The sequence below is a fragment of the Uranotaenia lowii genome, chromosome 3, assembly GCF_029784155.1.
Source record: "Uranotaenia lowii strain MFRU-FL chromosome 3, ASM2978415v1, whole genome shotgun sequence".
NCBI classification, from domain to species: Eukaryota; Metazoa; Arthropoda; class Insecta; order Diptera; family Culicidae; genus Uranotaenia; species Uranotaenia lowii.
Window position 1 is genome coordinate 233,307,119 of NC_073693.1, and position 17,169 is coordinate 233,324,287.

General features: G+C 40.1%; 1 protein-coding gene across 4 annotated transcripts in view; it reads left to right on the forward strand.

Annotated features, from left to right (window-relative positions):
* Positions 1-17,163, forward strand: part of LOC129750893 (ATP-binding cassette sub-family G member 1-like) — a 141,579-nt gene extending 124,416 nt beyond the window's left edge. For all 4 annotated transcript variants that reach the window (XM_055746043.1, XM_055746042.1, XM_055746044.1 and 1 more), the window contains 6 exons: positions 3,445-3,571; positions 3,976-4,181; positions 4,246-4,820; positions 5,750-6,475; positions 6,546-6,646; positions 15,266-17,163. In XM_055746043.1, the coding sequence (XP_055602018.1) occupies positions 3,445-3,571; positions 3,976-4,181; positions 4,246-4,820; positions 5,750-6,475; positions 6,546-6,646; positions 15,266-15,766 (2,236 nt within the window). In that variant the 3' untranslated portion in view covers positions 15,767-17,163. The remainder of the gene's footprint in view (positions 1-3,444; positions 3,572-3,975; positions 4,182-4,245; positions 4,821-5,749; positions 6,476-6,545; positions 6,647-15,265) is intronic.
* The last annotated feature ends 6 nt before the right edge of the window (positions 17,164-17,169 follow it).

Sequence of the window (17,169 nt, forward strand, 5' to 3'; positions counted from 1 at the left end):
TCAAAGATTTAACGATGTATTTTAAAAAGTTTCTTATTGATACGAAAAACTGTTTGTACAAAAAATTCTTCTTAATTTGTATTATTCATGCATTGTTTGAACAAAAATATCATAGCAAAAAAATTGGTAATAAACCCCCCTCATGAGGCGGTTCTTCCTGCGGCCCTACACTAGGGCTTTATTAAACCTTACTCAATTCAATTGTTTAAGATGAAATTTTTTCGAAATTTCAAAGATCTAACTAAGAATTCTTAATTAAATCTTTTTAATATTCTCTGGAACAAGTTTAAAATTATTTGAATATTTCATTTTCATCAATTAAAGGTAAGGAGAAAGTTTTTGAAGTGGAAAAAATTAAAACTAAGTAAAAAAGTGGCAGATTTCTTTACCTTTTTATTTCTTATACATATGAAGCCCTATTGAAAATTTATAGGAAAATATAACAAAAAAAGTCTAGAACTTTTACCAAATTACTTGTTGTCTTCTAAAAAGTTGTTCCTAGGCTTAAAATCTTCACTTCAACTAAGTTCTAAGCTTTTACAGTGTTGCCAGAATTACTTATGATTTTTTTAATGGAAAATTACATTTTTTCATAAATTTTACAACTTTAAGGCGTTTGAGGGTCGCCTTTGAGTTGTCCAATCAAATCTGCACAGTTTGATCAATATTTGAGGATGGGACTGTATAGAACCTGAAAAATCTGGCTTGTTTAAAGGTAAATTATGCAAATTAAGAAAATGCAAATAATTTTCACCTCTCTATTTGAGGAGCCCTCGGCCATGAATTTTATATCGGAATGTTGAAAATTCATCATACACAATTATTAAGCACAATCGTAAAAAAGATAAACGAAATAAGGAAAACAACTGGTTTTGTTAAGTAATATTTCAGCATTTTCCAAAAATTATCCTGATCTCAACCTTTTTCTAACTAATAAAAATGTGTACCTAGCGTAACATTTTTTTTAATATCAATGCCATCAAAAGATACAAATTTTTGAGCACTTAAACTTTGCTGAACAAAGTATGTTGTTTGTATCATTGTGTGAAGAGATATTTACGGTTCAATCCTTATTAAAAATCACAATTTAGAATATTTTTAATTAATTTACCAAATTTGTCTTTATAATACCTACTTGAAAATCTAAAGAGATAATCATAAAAATATTACCTAAAATTAATTGTTTTATGAAAGTTCACACTTATGATTTTTTATAATTATCACTTTGAAATATAATTTTTGAATGAATTTTGGAAAAAACAACAATTCCTCAGCTTCCAAATGAACCCTTCAGATCTGCAATACGATGTTAGATGAAAAAAATATGAATGAGATAAATTTGCATGTTTTTAAATGAATGATCCCAAACTTTTGACCGATACACCATACTGAGGGGTGATCCCAAATTTTTGGACGATAACTTAAGTGTCTATTTTATTAATTTAAAGTACATTCTTAAATTTTTGCACGAAAACTTTTAATGATGTTTTGAGAAGTAAAGAATAAGGATTCTAATGCAACTCAAATTTTGGTCCACCCTATCCCGAGATGATCGGCTTTGAATATTGAGTTCGATTTTTTGAAAATGCTCTAATTTTAGGTTAAGTTTAAGATACAAAACTAAAACATTATATCTGGGCAAAATACCTTCGAAAAAGTCATTGCTCATTATCTTTCAAATGAGATCAGAAGATTTGCAATATGTCCTAGGGCGGCTGAGATATAAACGATCAAAATTTGCATGTTTTTTAGCGGGTGATCCCAAACTTTTGGCCGGCAGTGTAATTGTTATGAAACTTATTAATTACGCTTGTTCTGCACACTAGCTCAAACACAACTCTGTTACGTGTCCATAATAAGAACAAACATTCACAACATAACTGACATTAGCTACTCGTACATTCATTTTGATTTTAAGTGACCAGTCAAGTGAAATATACAATTAAGTAACGGATCATGTAAATTTTAAGTGAACATGTAATGAAATTGAACTGAGCGGCGAAATAAGTTGACATTCAGAAGGGCCAGTCACTTAAAATTTAAGTGATGAGTTAGCGAACATCGATTTGGTCACTTGAAACTTAAGCGAAATATACATTAGGCGGCATCCATAAATTATGTAACGCAAAAAATAAATGCACTTTTTTGACCCCCTCCTCCCCTTATGTCACAAATCGTAACGCTTCAACATACCCCCCTATGAAAATTATGTAACGCTAACTATAACCCCCCCCCCCCCCGTCTTCCATGATTTTAAACAATGATTTTCGAATAAAAAAAAATATAACATAATTTTTTAAACATTCTTTAAAACGGAATTATTATCCGTCCAAATCGCTTCTTAGTACTCATTGATGATAACTCTCTGATAAAACAAATTAATTGTCTTATTACGGGTTGCTCTGTGCTTTTTAATTGGTGATCTACCTTGTTTACTTTATTTTGTTCAAGCAGCATAACTTGTTATGCAAAATATACGCCACTTCATAATATTCATCGGAATAATCCGAATCAATTGAGAAAAAATAGTAAAATTTCCTTCTAAAGATTGGATTGAGTTCTTGGGGGTAAATGTACCTAATATTCGGTTTTCCAACGGTTATTTCACGGATATCCAATACTCGTTTAGTCTATCTTAGAATCTTTGAATAGGAATGGAAACCAGTTTCAATCTTGTAGAAGCTTACAAATTTTAAGCTGATTTTGGTTTGCTTATCATTCAGCAAAAATTGCATGATATGCATGAAAGCTGCGGTTAAACTGAAATTTTTTGGAAAAAAATCGTTACGTGACGATGAGCATACCTCCCCCCCCCCCCCTCCCCTATGGCACAATTTGTAAAGCTAGAGCTTACTCCCTACCCCCCTAGGAGCGTTACGTAACTTATGGATGCCCTCTTAGCCACTTGAATTGATAAAATTCACTGAACTTCCACTTTTAAGTGAAACTTCAAGAGAATTTTAAGTGTAAATTTGGGTTCAGTGCTCTATCGTTTCGTAATATTCAAAATAAACGTTTGTAAAATTCTAGAACAAATGGTTCTGATTCATACAAAAAAACTTTTTCTTCTATCATTGACAACTTGGACGTGACCGGCATCGTTGTCAATGAACTTGTTCTTCTTAGCCACGACAGGGACTGCTTGATTCGAAATGCTCGCAATAATTTTAATAAGTAATAAAATGAGAAATTTAAGGATGTAAGGTGAACATGAGTTGCAAATCAAGCTAAGCTAAGCTAAATACATCAATTTATCGGACGCTGCATTTTATCCGGCTCGAAGGACCAAAATGTGATGTGCTGGGGTACCTAAGTGGACTGAATGTTCCGATGGGGTATCGAAACAAAAAAAATTCTACAATCACATTTGACATCTAAATACTTACCCTATCATATGTAACACTTTTAAAACAATAGGTATCTGTTTTCTCTTTTATCCCACAGGAACTCTCAAAATGCTCTCTGCAACGGGGCCCTCCTTACAAACGGCCAAACCAAGGACTCCAACCTGCCCCATGGTTTGGTCCGAAAAGTGCTCAACAATAGTGAAAATGGCCAGAAGAAAGGGATGGTAAGTTGCACGTGTTCCAATGTTTAAACCATTCTCTGCCGTACTTGATAACGAACGTTGGTGTTTGCTATCAGGTGCGGCAGGTCAAGAAATCAAAGTTGTTGCCAACGTTGAATTTGAAACCTTAGTTACACGCAAAAAAACGGTTCGATTTGCTGTTAATCGGCGATGTGATATGCGTAAATTACCGGTTTCCCATCAATTTTAATCCTTATCAATGAATGGCTCATTCATGAAAGGTGCTGATCACCAATCTTGCCACACGAACAAAGTTCAAACCTTGATCTGTTTACATAACATCTGGTACAATGCTTTGATTTCCTAGTAGAACAATAATCTTATTCGCATTATCAAAATCGTTAATTAATTGGATTTTCCATTTTACGCATCTCGTTCATTTGCAGGTGGCCCTCACCCATCTACCGAAGAGACCCCCGATCGACATCGAATTCAATGAGCTGGCCTATTCCGTGTCCGAGGGTCACAAGCGAAGCTTTAAGACGATACTCAAGGGTATTAATGGGAAGTTCCGTTCCGGAGAACTCACCGCCATCATGGGCCCGTCCGGGGCCGGCAAAAGTACCCTGATGAATATTTTGGCTGGTTACAAGTGCGTTTGTTTGCTTTTTAAAATCTTCGAATGAACTAATATTTTTTTGATTTTCTCATTTTAGAACCTCCAATCTAATAGGATCTGTGTTAATCAACGGGAAGGAGAGAAACTTACGGAAATTCCGTAAGCTTTCCTGTTACATCATGCAGGACGATCGGTTACTTCCGTATCTGACCGTGCGTGAAGCGATGATGGTTTCGGCTAATCTGAAACTTGAAAAGGACATCTCTCTCGAATTGAAGAAGGAAATCGTGGAGGAAATCATTGACACCCTCGGTTTGCTAGAGGCAGCAAACACCCTGGCGTTGAACCTGTCCGGAGGTCAACGGAAGCGACTCTCAATCGCACTAGAATTAGTCAACAACCCACCTGTAATGTTTTTCGACGAGCCAACCAGCGGACTGGATAGTGCCACCTGTTCCCAACTGATTCATCTTCTCAAATCACTGGCCCGTGGAGGCCGAACCATCGTCTGTACCATCCATCAACCATCGGCGAGGATATTCGAAATGTTTGATAATCTTTACGTGCTGACCGAGGGTCAGTGTATCTATCAGGGTCAGGTTAACGGTCTGGTGCCGTTCCTGGCTTCCCTGGGGCTAGAGTGCCCCAGTTATCACAATCCTGCTAATTATGGTAAGCGATCAATCAATTTAATTCTTCCACTAAATAATGAAATTCTGGTTCAAAGAGCTCAACTGGAAAAGAGATTCTGGAAACCATTGTTTATGGTAAAAAATTGAGATAGATACCTATACCTACCACAATACCTATACCACAATACTTGACACGGTTTTGCATCTTAATCTACTGTTTTAGAACAGGTTGTTCTCGATAACATTGTTGCATCAGAACACAACATTGAAGAAGCCGAAGACTAACAGACTAACAGTAAGCTCGAAGGATGTTGTCAGACCGAATGGACAATAAGTCAAATGGACGATAGGCCGAATGGTCGTTCGGCCAAATGGTTGTTAGGCTGAATGGGCAGTAGGCCGAATGGAAAGTGAGATGAAAAGATGTTAGACCTACTGATTTTATCATGGAATTGCGCAATGGTGCAACAAGTTATCTAGCGAAACGACCATTCGGCCCAACGTCCATTCGACTTATCGTCTTTTTAGGTTAACCGCTATTCGACCTTGCATCAGCTTCGGCCTTTACTCCATTTGGTCGAACAACCTTCGGCTAAAAAACTAATGCACCATTGCGCTATTCCATCTAAAGTTCATACGGCCTATCATCTTTCCAATCTACTACCCGTTCGGCCCTACAACTATTCGGCCTAGTGATCATTTGACCTTACAGCCATTCGACATAATGACTATTTGGCCAATCGTCCATTCGACTTAACGACCATTTGGTCTAGTGACCGTTCAGCCTAACATCCTATCGCCCTCTCGGTCGGACAATCATTCGATCGACATTATGACCATCCAGTGTATCGTCCGTTCGGCATAACCTTCAGCTATCAAATTCGGCCTGTTGTCCTATACTGCCAAACTTCTTCCGCCTGATAACCCATTCGGCCCAGCTTTCTAAAATCGAATCACTTTTCTTTGCAGTTATGGAGGTGGCCTGCGGAGAGCACGGAGACTGGAACAGCAAACTGGTGACGGCGGTCAACAACGGCAAGTGCAACAACTACAACCAACCGGTCCTAACTCAAAGCAGATCCCAGAAAAGCATCGCGCTGGCCGCCGAGGACCACCAGGAAAAGATCGTAAGCGCCCTGAAGTTGGGCGAGGACGATCTGGTGAAGCCGTCGGCCGCCGAGTTCACCGCCATCAATATGCCTTCGTTGGAACCGCTCAATAACGATAGTAGCAAATTCGTTAGTAGTAGTAGTAAATCCGGAGAGGAATCGTCGGCCCCGATCAGTACGGTGGCCACGGCCACGACCACCTTGGGCGGAAGCAGCGTCGTCGGTGGTATCATTACGGGGCCCCCGGGAAGTGGCACGGCTGGATCGTCCAAGCCCACCTGTACCACCTCGCTGCTCGATTCGACGGAAAGTGTCAGTATTACGGTGCCGAAGAAGCAGTCCGGATTTCCCACGTCCGGTTGGATGCAGTTCTGGATCCTTCTGAAGCGGACCTTCATCACAATCATGCGCGATCAAACGCTAACGCAAATGAGACTGCTATCACATGTTATCGTTGGGGCAATCATCGGGATGATTTACTATGACATCGGAAACGAGGCGTCCAAGATTATGAGTAACGCAGGATGCATCTTCTTCACCACCATGTTTACAATGTTCACCGCGATGATGCCGACCATTCTCACTTGTAAGTAGATCTATGACACAAACTAAAAGGTCAGCGGAGTCATTATAATGTGTCAATTTTATTGTTTCAGTTCCGACCGAAATGTCCGTATTCGTACGGGAACATCTCAACTATTGGTACTCTCTGAAATCGTTCTACTTTGCCAAAACCGTTGCGGATCTTCCATTTCAAGTAAGTTCATTCTAAGTTCATTATTCACTTCTATCAATAAGCACTACAGTGGCTCAAATTAGTATGGTAAAAAAAAGTTGTGAAATCGTGCATAAAGCTTGTATGGAATCATCCGAGTCACTCGATTCCAGGAGTCGAATGTCTCTGCAAAACCTCAATATCATATTGTTAGTAAAACATTCATTGCGATAGGGAGTTTGTTCACATGAACTAACACTTGACGTCTTCCCATCGATTTGAAATTCAGTTCAAGCATTTTCAATCTACATAGATCAACAAATTCCCGGAATGATTTCATTTTAGCGAATATAGCACCTGGTTATCTTTAGGGGAGATTGGGGATACTTGATCCCCTTTTCTTATTTTTACCATATCTTTCTGGAAAGATTTAGCAACTCGCCGTCTTTGACATTTTCTGACAGCTTGTAACTTCAAGTTTCTATGCTCCAAAAATTAGAACGATACTTGAACCCGTTGATGAACTAGAAGCATTTTCGTGGGAGTAAAAAAATTGCGATTTTTCTGAAGTTAGGGGAGATTTGATCCCCTATTGAAAGAGACTTGATCTTTTATTCAGGAAGCCGTAATCCTTGCATAAAAATCAAACAAAACCCCAAGATAGAATGTTAATTGACTATTTTGGTCATGTTTGTTCTCATTTCACAATTTATAGCAGACATAAGAAGAAAATACTATAACTTTGTCTCAACGCTATTAACATTGCATACTAAAAGGCGCTATTTTTTATAACTAAGAGAAAATTAATTATTTTTGCTCTTTTCTTCAGACAATTGTTTGATAAATATTAGTTTTTGGATAAATATTAGTAATTTCGTAATCAGCAATCATAACGATCAATTCAGAAGAAGAATATGCCGTTTGGAAGGGGGATCAATTGTACCCAACTCTAGGGGATCAATTGTATCCATAATCAACATTTTAGAAAACTTTTTCTGAAAAAAGTTGAGAGTTTTCCATTGCTTTGAAAATATGGCATTATGAAGTTCATTTTACGCTCGAACGATTGATACATTGGAACAAATATTTTTTTCATAATTTTCCCATGTAAGGAACATTTTAAAGCGATGAAAAAAGATCTTCAAGTTACATTTTGTGAAATTTTTCAAACAAAGTTCAATTACTCAAACAATTATTTTGTTAAAATTTTTTAAACTACAAGCATTGTTATTTTGCTCATTTCGGCACATTTTTTTAGAACATTTGATCTTTGTAAAACATTCCAGTTTCGAGATATAGCTAAGGAATCAAGTATCCCCAGGGATCAAGTATCCTCATTCTCCCCTACAAATAACAAAATTTTTACTAACGGAATTCCGTTAGTAAAAACGTTTAGTGTCGTGTCCTGTAATACGTCGTGTGTTTGTAGCATCGCAAGATCACACTCCACTTGGTCTAACCACCTCGCTCGTTGCGCCCCGCTCGTCTTGTTTCTACCAGATTCGTAGCGAAAACCTGTTTTTCAGGACAGTCGTCCGGCATTCTCGCAACATGTCCTGCCCAGCGTACCCGGCCAGCCTTCACCACCTTCTGGATACTGGGTTCGCCGTAGAGTCGCGCGAGCTCGTGGTTCATCCTTCGCCTCTACACTCCGTTCTCCTGTACGCCGCCAAAGATGGTTCTTAACACTCGTCGCTCGAATACTCCGAGTGTACGCAGGTCCTCCTCGAGCAATATCCATGTCTCGTGCCCGTAGAGAACAATCGGTATAATGAGCATCATATACAGGTTACACTTCGTGCGAGGGCTAAGTCTTCTCGACCGCAGGTGCTCGTGGAGTCAATAGTAGGCGCAACTTCCGCTGAAAAATTCGCCGCCGAATCTCACGGCTGATGTCATTGTCTGCGGTCACCAGTAAGCTTCAGATCGTAGCTCAGTGAAACCTTTTAACCAGCCGATTACTCAGTGTTATGGACATAAAAAGCCATAGGGGAGGGAGAGGGGCTTAGAAATGACCACTGCGTACGCTTTCCCTTCAGGGATCGGGCTTTGACAACCCCTGATCGTTGAAAAACGGTGGAGGCAGGTCCTCAGACTGTCTTCCTGGAGGCAAAGACCAGGTCGATATGAGCTCTTGGGAAACCACCACTGATGGCTTGCTTCCCTCGTGGGATTGGACTTTATTTTTAGTTGGTAACTCTAGACCCGACCTCTTATCGTAAAGACTCGGGGTTGACCACACAAACCTCTTCTCCTAAAGATTCGAGGCCTGACCTCTTTTCTAACGGCTCATCCTACTCCAATTCGAATGGATTACCCGGCGTCGAGAGCCACTCTATCCGTGGGTATTTCCGATCTTGGAATAACCCTTTTCCAACGATTTCCACAGCGAAGAAGGTGCCCGTCGTGTGCCAGATCGAGATCAGCTTGACCTGAACTCGCGCCTGTCACGACACACATTTGGGACTTTAAACGATACGACTCGGATGTTTTTTTCCGGCAGTGACGACATCCTACACCGACTCGAGAGGCTCGCCCGGCATCGAGAACCTCTCTACCCGTGGGTATACCCCGACATTAACCGCACTTCCTACGAAGTCCGCTACGAGGAAGGTATAGTCTTATCCCCACAGTTTCCCCCTTAGGAAGCGGCATTTCTCGGATACTCGTGGGATTGGAACTCAAGAGACAACCACGCGTAGTTGTCTCTTCAGTGGAGGCAGGTTGTCAAAACGAGGCCAAACTCAAGACAAACACAGGCCAAGGCTCGGGGGATCTCGATCGCCTGGTTGACCGAGGTCTAAAACTCTTTCGGGAGAGACTCTGAGAAAAGCCGATTGCGGCAGCTTGACCCTGGGCAAGGCATCGGAGTGAAACACAGAAGAAGAACAAGATAATCTCTTGTTTAAATTTCCATATTTACACTATTTACTTATTTTTTTCCTATTTACACTTTATATTTACTCTACCGTGCCATCTTCACGGCTTGGTGATTCGACTTCGATTGACTTCGGTTTTATACTCTCAGCCGGTCGGCTAATTATTGTCCGACGACTCTCCTCTCCTCTCTCGCGTCGTTCTCCTTCCAACCAGGGTTACCAATGTTCCTGATTTTGGTGGCCCAACCAGATAACCTGATAATCCTCCGTTATTCCTTGATTTTTTAAAATAAGCCTGATTTCCCTGATTTAGTGAATATGATGGAAAATGAGTAGGACGAAACTGCATGAAAGATATTAGTGGAGGTCAAAATGTGAATTTATTTCGCATGTTCCTGAAATTTGAAAAAAATTATGGCAACCCTGCTTCCAACTTCAGTCAACTACGCATTTAGGGTAATAAGGCTGCTCAATAGACTGAGTCGATTTGGGGTCATTTTGGAATTTCTCAAACCCTGTGGTCTAAAAAGCTTCGTATTGGTCAAAAACTCATCCATGATATTTTGCAAAATTTTTAAGTAACGTTTACATGAGTGAATTTGAACTTTTGGGTTTGTATGGGAAAATTGAATATTTTGTACTGAAAAATCAACATCACTTTTGTCTGTGGAACCGAGCCAGCTTATGGTTTTTGTGCCAATTTATAAAATTCCTAAAGGAAATTTTCCGTTGAACAACTTTGTCGAAGACCGTAAGTTCGTATCTTATTAGGAAAAAAAAGTTATTAGCTGTTTAACAGGGGTATGTCTTTTCGCATTGATTAACAATAAATTCAATTGACATCACTGCTTGAGCCTCGTGAAGTGTTCCATGGAAAGTAGTCACGCAATACCTCGCTAGGCACTCTGTAGGGATTTGTTCCACAGACGAAACAAAAGTGATGTTGATTTTTCAGTACAAAATATTCAATTTTCCCGTACAAACCTAAAATATCAAATTTACTCATGTAAACGTTACTTAAAAATTTTGCAAAAAATCATGGATGAGTTTTAGACCAATACAAAGCTTTTTAGGCCCCAGGGTTTGAGAAATTCCAAAATGACCCCAAATCGACTCAGTCTACTGCCCAATTAATCATGAGTTCTAATAACTTGTCAGAATGGCACCCAGAAACAGCATTGCTCTCTCTTAGCTCCGTGAGCCAGTTTTGGCCAAATTGACTGCTATTTTAGCGCACATGGTTAGCTGGATGATCTTAATTCTTCCAATCCATCCATTCTGAAGGTCGCGGATTTTGCCTATGCGTTCATTTTGCGCCTTTCGATGGGTCCTGAGTCCCGAAAGGTTTCTCCACTATGACTTGCTACTGGTAAGATCATAGATCATAACTGAGAACATGAGAGATTTTAAGTCTCGGCATGGTATGAGTCCAGATTAGAGTTTAACTCTTCTGTAAAAAGATCTTTCGTACAACAATCAATTTTCATGTCTCATGATTTATTAGATTTCTTCGTTTAGTATCGTGTTACGTCTCGGTACATCTCGATAATTACGTTTAGACGAAGTGAGAGAAAACGTATGGGTACGTTGAACCCATATAAAATATATCCAATATAAAATTTTAAAAATAAAGACCATCATGGTTGAGAAGCTTTCGCCAATTTCAACCATGATTGGTCTAAAACATATTGTTTTCAGTTTTATTGGTTTAACAATCCTTGCAGATGCTTCTAATAATTTACAGAGATTAAACTATCCTATTCTAGATTTGAAAACAGATTTCGAAATATCAAAATCAAATTCCCTAGCAACTGCATTAAATCTAACACAACATACATCTAAAGAGTTGTTTTGGCCGTATTGAGTTCGGCGATGAGAGAGTCTTAGCAACTCCTGGAATCGAGTAGTTCTTAGATGATCATTAAACGGCAGAAGTGATAACAGTTCTAGATAATCTACGTATTTTGCAAGATGTCGAAAATGAAAGTTCTTGTAAGAAAACGCGCCTTGATGACAGCGTCGGTAGCAAGCAACGTTGTTCATAAGGCCGAAGTTCAAGGGCGTCGCTCCAAGGTAGCTGGCGTAGAGCGTATCTGACGAAGCATAGTTGTACTCTCTCTATTTTTTTCGATTGCACCGTCTGGTACGGTGCCTAAATTTGCACTTCAAATTCGAGAAAGCTACGCACAAGTGCACAATACAGTGATTTCAGACTGTCACTAGAGTCACTGAAGTCACTAAAAAAACTGCGTGTTCCCTCGTATGACGCCAAGAACCGCGAAATTTTTGGCTACTGTCGTGGAAATATGCAGGGAAAAGTTGAGCTTGTTGTCTAAAGCGATACCAAGGTCTTTGACGACCGATGTGCGATTCAAGTTAGTCGTTGACATTTTGTACCCGAATGTGGTAGGATTTCGTTGTGGAGTGAACGTGATGGTAGTACATTTGGTTATATTCGGAGTCCTGCCGGCACCAGTGGCACCAATCAAGCAGACAGTCAATGTCCTTTTGGAGAGCGCATCAGTCGACTAACGAAGAAATTGTTCAGAAAATTTTGAGGTCGTTGGCGTATATTAGTTTTAATTTTGACTCAAGAGTAGCGTTCAAATCGTTGATGAAAAGAAGGAATATCAGAGGTCCCAGGGGACTTCCCTGAGGCACTCCCGAGGTAATTTTGAAAGGTGTCAAGAAATTGCGGTACCTTGTCGAATGCCTTACTCAGATCTACATACACGGCGTCAACTTGTTTACGTTTATCTAGCTTGTCATCTAATTTGGATACGTACGTCATGAGGTTGGTGGTCGTCGAGTTTTGTTGAGGATAGCTCTCAGTTTTCAGCATTAGGGTTATAGTTGTACACGAAGCTGGGAACCTCGTAAAGCCGACGATGTACTTCAAATATGAGGCAAGTTTATCTGGCAACTCCGAACTAGAAATGCCAACCATGTGGATAAGATTACATAATTTAATATAGACATGATACTCTAGGCTGAAAAATACTTAGCTACACAGGTTGCAGAGGATCACCTGTCCAGGTTTTTGGTAATGGGGGGGTCTCTTTGAAAACTTTGTTAGTTGTCTTGAGCCAGGGAGAACCTAAGGTCTCAAATTTGTAACAATCCCTTATGTTACAGCCCGCTCAGTCACAAGGACTCTTCAAAAGGACACCTAGGGTCGGCTTACTAGCCTAAGTGAAAACTCAGAGTAAGAGTGCCGGAACCAAATAAATTTCCTGACTTTCCCTGAATCCCTAACCTGGCCTAAGTTCCTTAACTTCTCAAATTACAATCGACTTACGGTTTTTGTGTGTGGTGTGTCGTGTGAGGGCCCGTCTATGCGTGCTGCTGCTTGCCTTGGCTCTTCGCTGCTTGGTCTTCTACCACCGTCCGTGGTAACCGCGAGACAGACCACCCACGCTCTACCGGGGAATTCGGTACCTTGGTGCCAAACTACAGACTTCGGAAGGATATGTGAGCACCGATTCTACAAACACGGTACCTCATGTATCCTCCAACGGCCTTGGTCCTGCGAATATTGACTCGGCTTGCCAGCTCGATTGTGCCCGTTAGAAGGATCCCCGGTTCCTGGTTTCCAATCCCTTCTGTTTCCGTTTCTGGACCCGATAGACCTTGGCGCTATCGCGGTTCCAGTCTCAACGTGCAGGACTCTGCTTAATAACGGTTCAGTCAGTGTGGTAAAGGAACTGAATCTCGTGGAATAGCCCAACACGGAGAACAGGTCCCTCAACCTGGATTCGGTCAATATAGGTTGTTTTTTCGGCTGTTCCCGATAGTAATTGGCGCTATCTTGGCTTCAGCCTCGGTTTAATACTTGGATTATCGCGACGGGTAAAGACGTCCCGTTTAACCGCGCGAGACACTTTTAAAAGTGTAACTTTCGGTACTGCAGCTTAGATTTTTTGGGTGTTAGCTGCCTCGAGGTTTCGATCCAAGTGCAAGAGCAAGTTGCTGAACGCAATTTTCCCTCCACCTGAATTTTCCTCCAGACTCGTCTCAATTGCGTTTAGACGACTCCTGGAGTATTCAGGGGTTGTGTCGTGGTTCGTGTGGTGTTGTAAAAGGCTGCATACAGTACCTGGCATGTGTATTTTGTGTTTTTTTTTGTTTAATTTATTCACTGTACCATTTCTCCTGTTAGATATTCTAGCTATGAAATTTCATTGTTTTAATTTATTTATTTATTTATAGAATATTTGTTATGGTTTTAATTTGTATATTTACTGTGAAATTTCCGTAAAAAATACCCTAACTCCTAACAAAACAAACGATTTGGTTAGCTCCCCTGGGTGCTTTGCTAGCGTGGCCGTAACATAGTGACCGGTCACAAATTTACCTTCACCTCCATTCCATTTTGACAAAAGCGTCGCATTTGGGAAGATGGAATATAGACACAATACTCTTGCGTGAAAAGCGGGCTGGCACTAAGGTCGTTGGATGCGTTTACCTGGCCCAGGTTTTTGGTGATGGGGGTCACTTTGAAAACTTTGTTATTTGTCTGGAGTCAAGTAGAACCTAAGGTTTCAAATTTGCCTTCACCTTTACCATTAATGCCCATTTTTACAAAAGCATCGCATTTGAGGAGATGGAATATAGACACAATACTCTTGCGCGAAAAGCGAGTCAGCAATAAGGTCGTTGGATGCGTTTACCTTGCCAGATTTTTGGTATTGGAGGTCACTTTGAAAACTTTGTTGTTTGTCAAGGAGAACCTAAGGTTTTAAAATTTGCCTTCACCTTTACCATAAATGTCGTCCACCAAAGGGCCCAAAAGCGTCGCATTTGGGGAGATGGAATATAGACACAATACTCTAGCGCGAAAAGCGGGCTGGCAATACGTTTACGACCAGTAGAATTCTACTTACTCGACATTATCCGGTTGCGGTTGCCCTTGATGAGCTTAAGCAATACACCTGCAATCGCGGCTTTTTTTCGTAGTTCGAGAAGCCTTGCTGGCCACCAGATTATTGACCTGAACTGATCCGTATCGGACATGTTATTCTCTTACCCTGGAATTGAGAGTTTCGGATAGCTTTAATGAGACTCAACGGCTTTTTTTGGATTATGTGGATGTACTGTGATGTTCGTCTTACAAACACGTTTTTGGGTGAAGGAATCGCCCAAGTGCTCGCCACGGCTCAAAACTCATATGACGGAATATCACCTCTCATAAGACGGTAAGAGTACGTCTGTAGTCTATTTCCTAGTCTTTTGAATTGCGAAGCTCTTTACTCACACCGTGTTGAGCAAGGATCTAGAAAGCAAGCTCGGCTACTCGGGGTTTGCTTTTTGAGCTTGAGCATGGCTTGCTTTCAACTACGGCCCCACCTGCGATTCCTCTTAACCAATCGATAATGGATGCGCTCCGTAATAAGCTTGAGGTGATCAACATTGCATAATGGACCAACTGAAAGATTGCTGAGAACAAGCAATAGAAACTCTCTGTATAGTTTTGAGAACCTCCTGCTTTGAAATTTACCAATAACGATGCCGGCCAAGTGCATTAATCGATAGAAGGTAAAGAAAAATGGAACATATGGTATAATCTGTTTGGCAGAGACCGACTGAACTAGACCCATAGTTGTTGAAGGCCTCCCTCCCTAAACTAGACGTTTATTTATTTCTTCTGAAATATTTAGCTCGTTTTCCAGTGTTCCACTTTTTAAACTCTGTTTTTTTCCCATAATGGCAAAAACAAAACAAAATGGAAAACGGTAAGATTTATTACTAATGAAACATCTTCTTTTTTTCATTAATTTTCCAGGTCCTGTTCACCAGCGTTTACGTCATCGTGGTCTACTACCTAACATCCCAACCGATGGAACCGAAACGGGTCGGCATGTTTGTTCTGATCTGCATCCTGACATCGCTGGTAGCGCAAAGTTTGGGGCTACTAATCGGGGCCGGAATGAGCGTGGAGACGGGTGTCTTCCTGGGGCCTGTTTCTACCATTCCGATCATCCTGTTCTCCGGATTCTTCGTCAACTTCGACGTCATTCCTTCCTATCTGCAGTGGTTAACGTACGTCAGTTACGTCCGGTACGGATTCGAGGGGGCCATGGTATCGGTTTATGGGATGGAACGTGCCAAACTACAGTGCAATGAGATCTACTGTCACTTCCGGAGTCCGCAGAAGTTTTTGGAAGAGATGTCCATGGACAATGCCGAGTACTGGATCGACGCCACGGCCCTGTTTGCGTTCTTTATTGGGTTACGCGTAGTGGCGTATCTGGTGCTGCGCTGGAAACTGCATTCCATCCGTTAAAAAGTACTCTACATTATCGCAGACGGTGAAGGTAATGTTTATTCATCATATAGTTATAACCCACAGTCCTACTAGAATTCCAATAGTCCCAATTTTGTAAACGATATTGTGCGAAGCAAGTAATTATCTATAACTATAGGAGACAATAGGTCACACGGAAGTAAAGCATTTAATGCTTTTACGTTTGAATTGATCAACTGTCCATCGTTTGGCAAACAACTTATAGAGTACAGGTTAAAAACAAAATTGCCAATGTTTATTCCACATCCGAATATCGACGCTTCTAGGCTTCTAGGACCCTTACTAGTTCAATGCTTGTATTTTAGAAAGCTCCCACTGTTATTCGTAGGCGAATAATACTGCCACGTTTTTCGTACTTCATCGAAACCGAAACCCCGATGAGATGGACGATTGATCAGTTCAAACGTGTAAAACAGAATCAAGTACACAACCGAAAACCAAAAACTTATACACAAATCAAACGCGTATATTTCAAATGAAAATTAAAATAAACACATCCAACACGAACCCACACGCAGACTTAAGGAAATAAAAGAAAACAAAAAACATCCATTTAGTCAAAATTTATTTATCGATTTAGTCAATAGGCGAAGCAAACAGCTAAAACAACCAAAATAGCATTAAACATAAAAACTATAAACTGTACTACCACTTAAAAAGCAGAACACACGCGAGAAGTGTGAAGGAGAAGGGAAAAAAAGCTGAAACAAATATATTACTGAAAAAATCTTATCAAAATATCTAAATGAAACAAATCGATATTCAACACGAATATACACACTTTGCTAAAACGGCTATTATTGCAAAGCTCGAGAATGCTTTGATGAAATACGGGGTGGAAAATGGGACAGGAATAAAACATGAATCGACAGTTATAATTTAACAAAAGATGAAAAAACAAACAACCACAGTGTGATAGGTAACAAATCAATTAAATTACTGATTGGAAAAATAGTAGTTACGTTAATTTAGCGGAATCAGTAAAGTTCTATATTCATACAAGCTAAGACAAAAACAGTACCAACAATAATTTTACCTGTGTTAAGAATGAAATCAAAAGTATATAATTTATACATACACAAATTTTGTAGATCAAGGGAAAGGTCTTGAATGGAAAGCGTTCTAGCCGAAGGAATTTTTAACTGACATTTGATTTCTTATCCTGATTGGTAACTCATTTACTCTAACCGTATGCAAACTACATATGAAAAAGGTATTCGGAAGCATAAACAAGCAATCGAAAGTAGTTCGGAGATGATACAATTTCCGTAGCACGATTGACAGTGACTAGTATCCGTAGTATTTATGCTAATAGAACTCTTACTTCTCCTCAAACGCTCTGTGAGTTCAATTATTTACATATACTCATTCTTCGTTTTAAG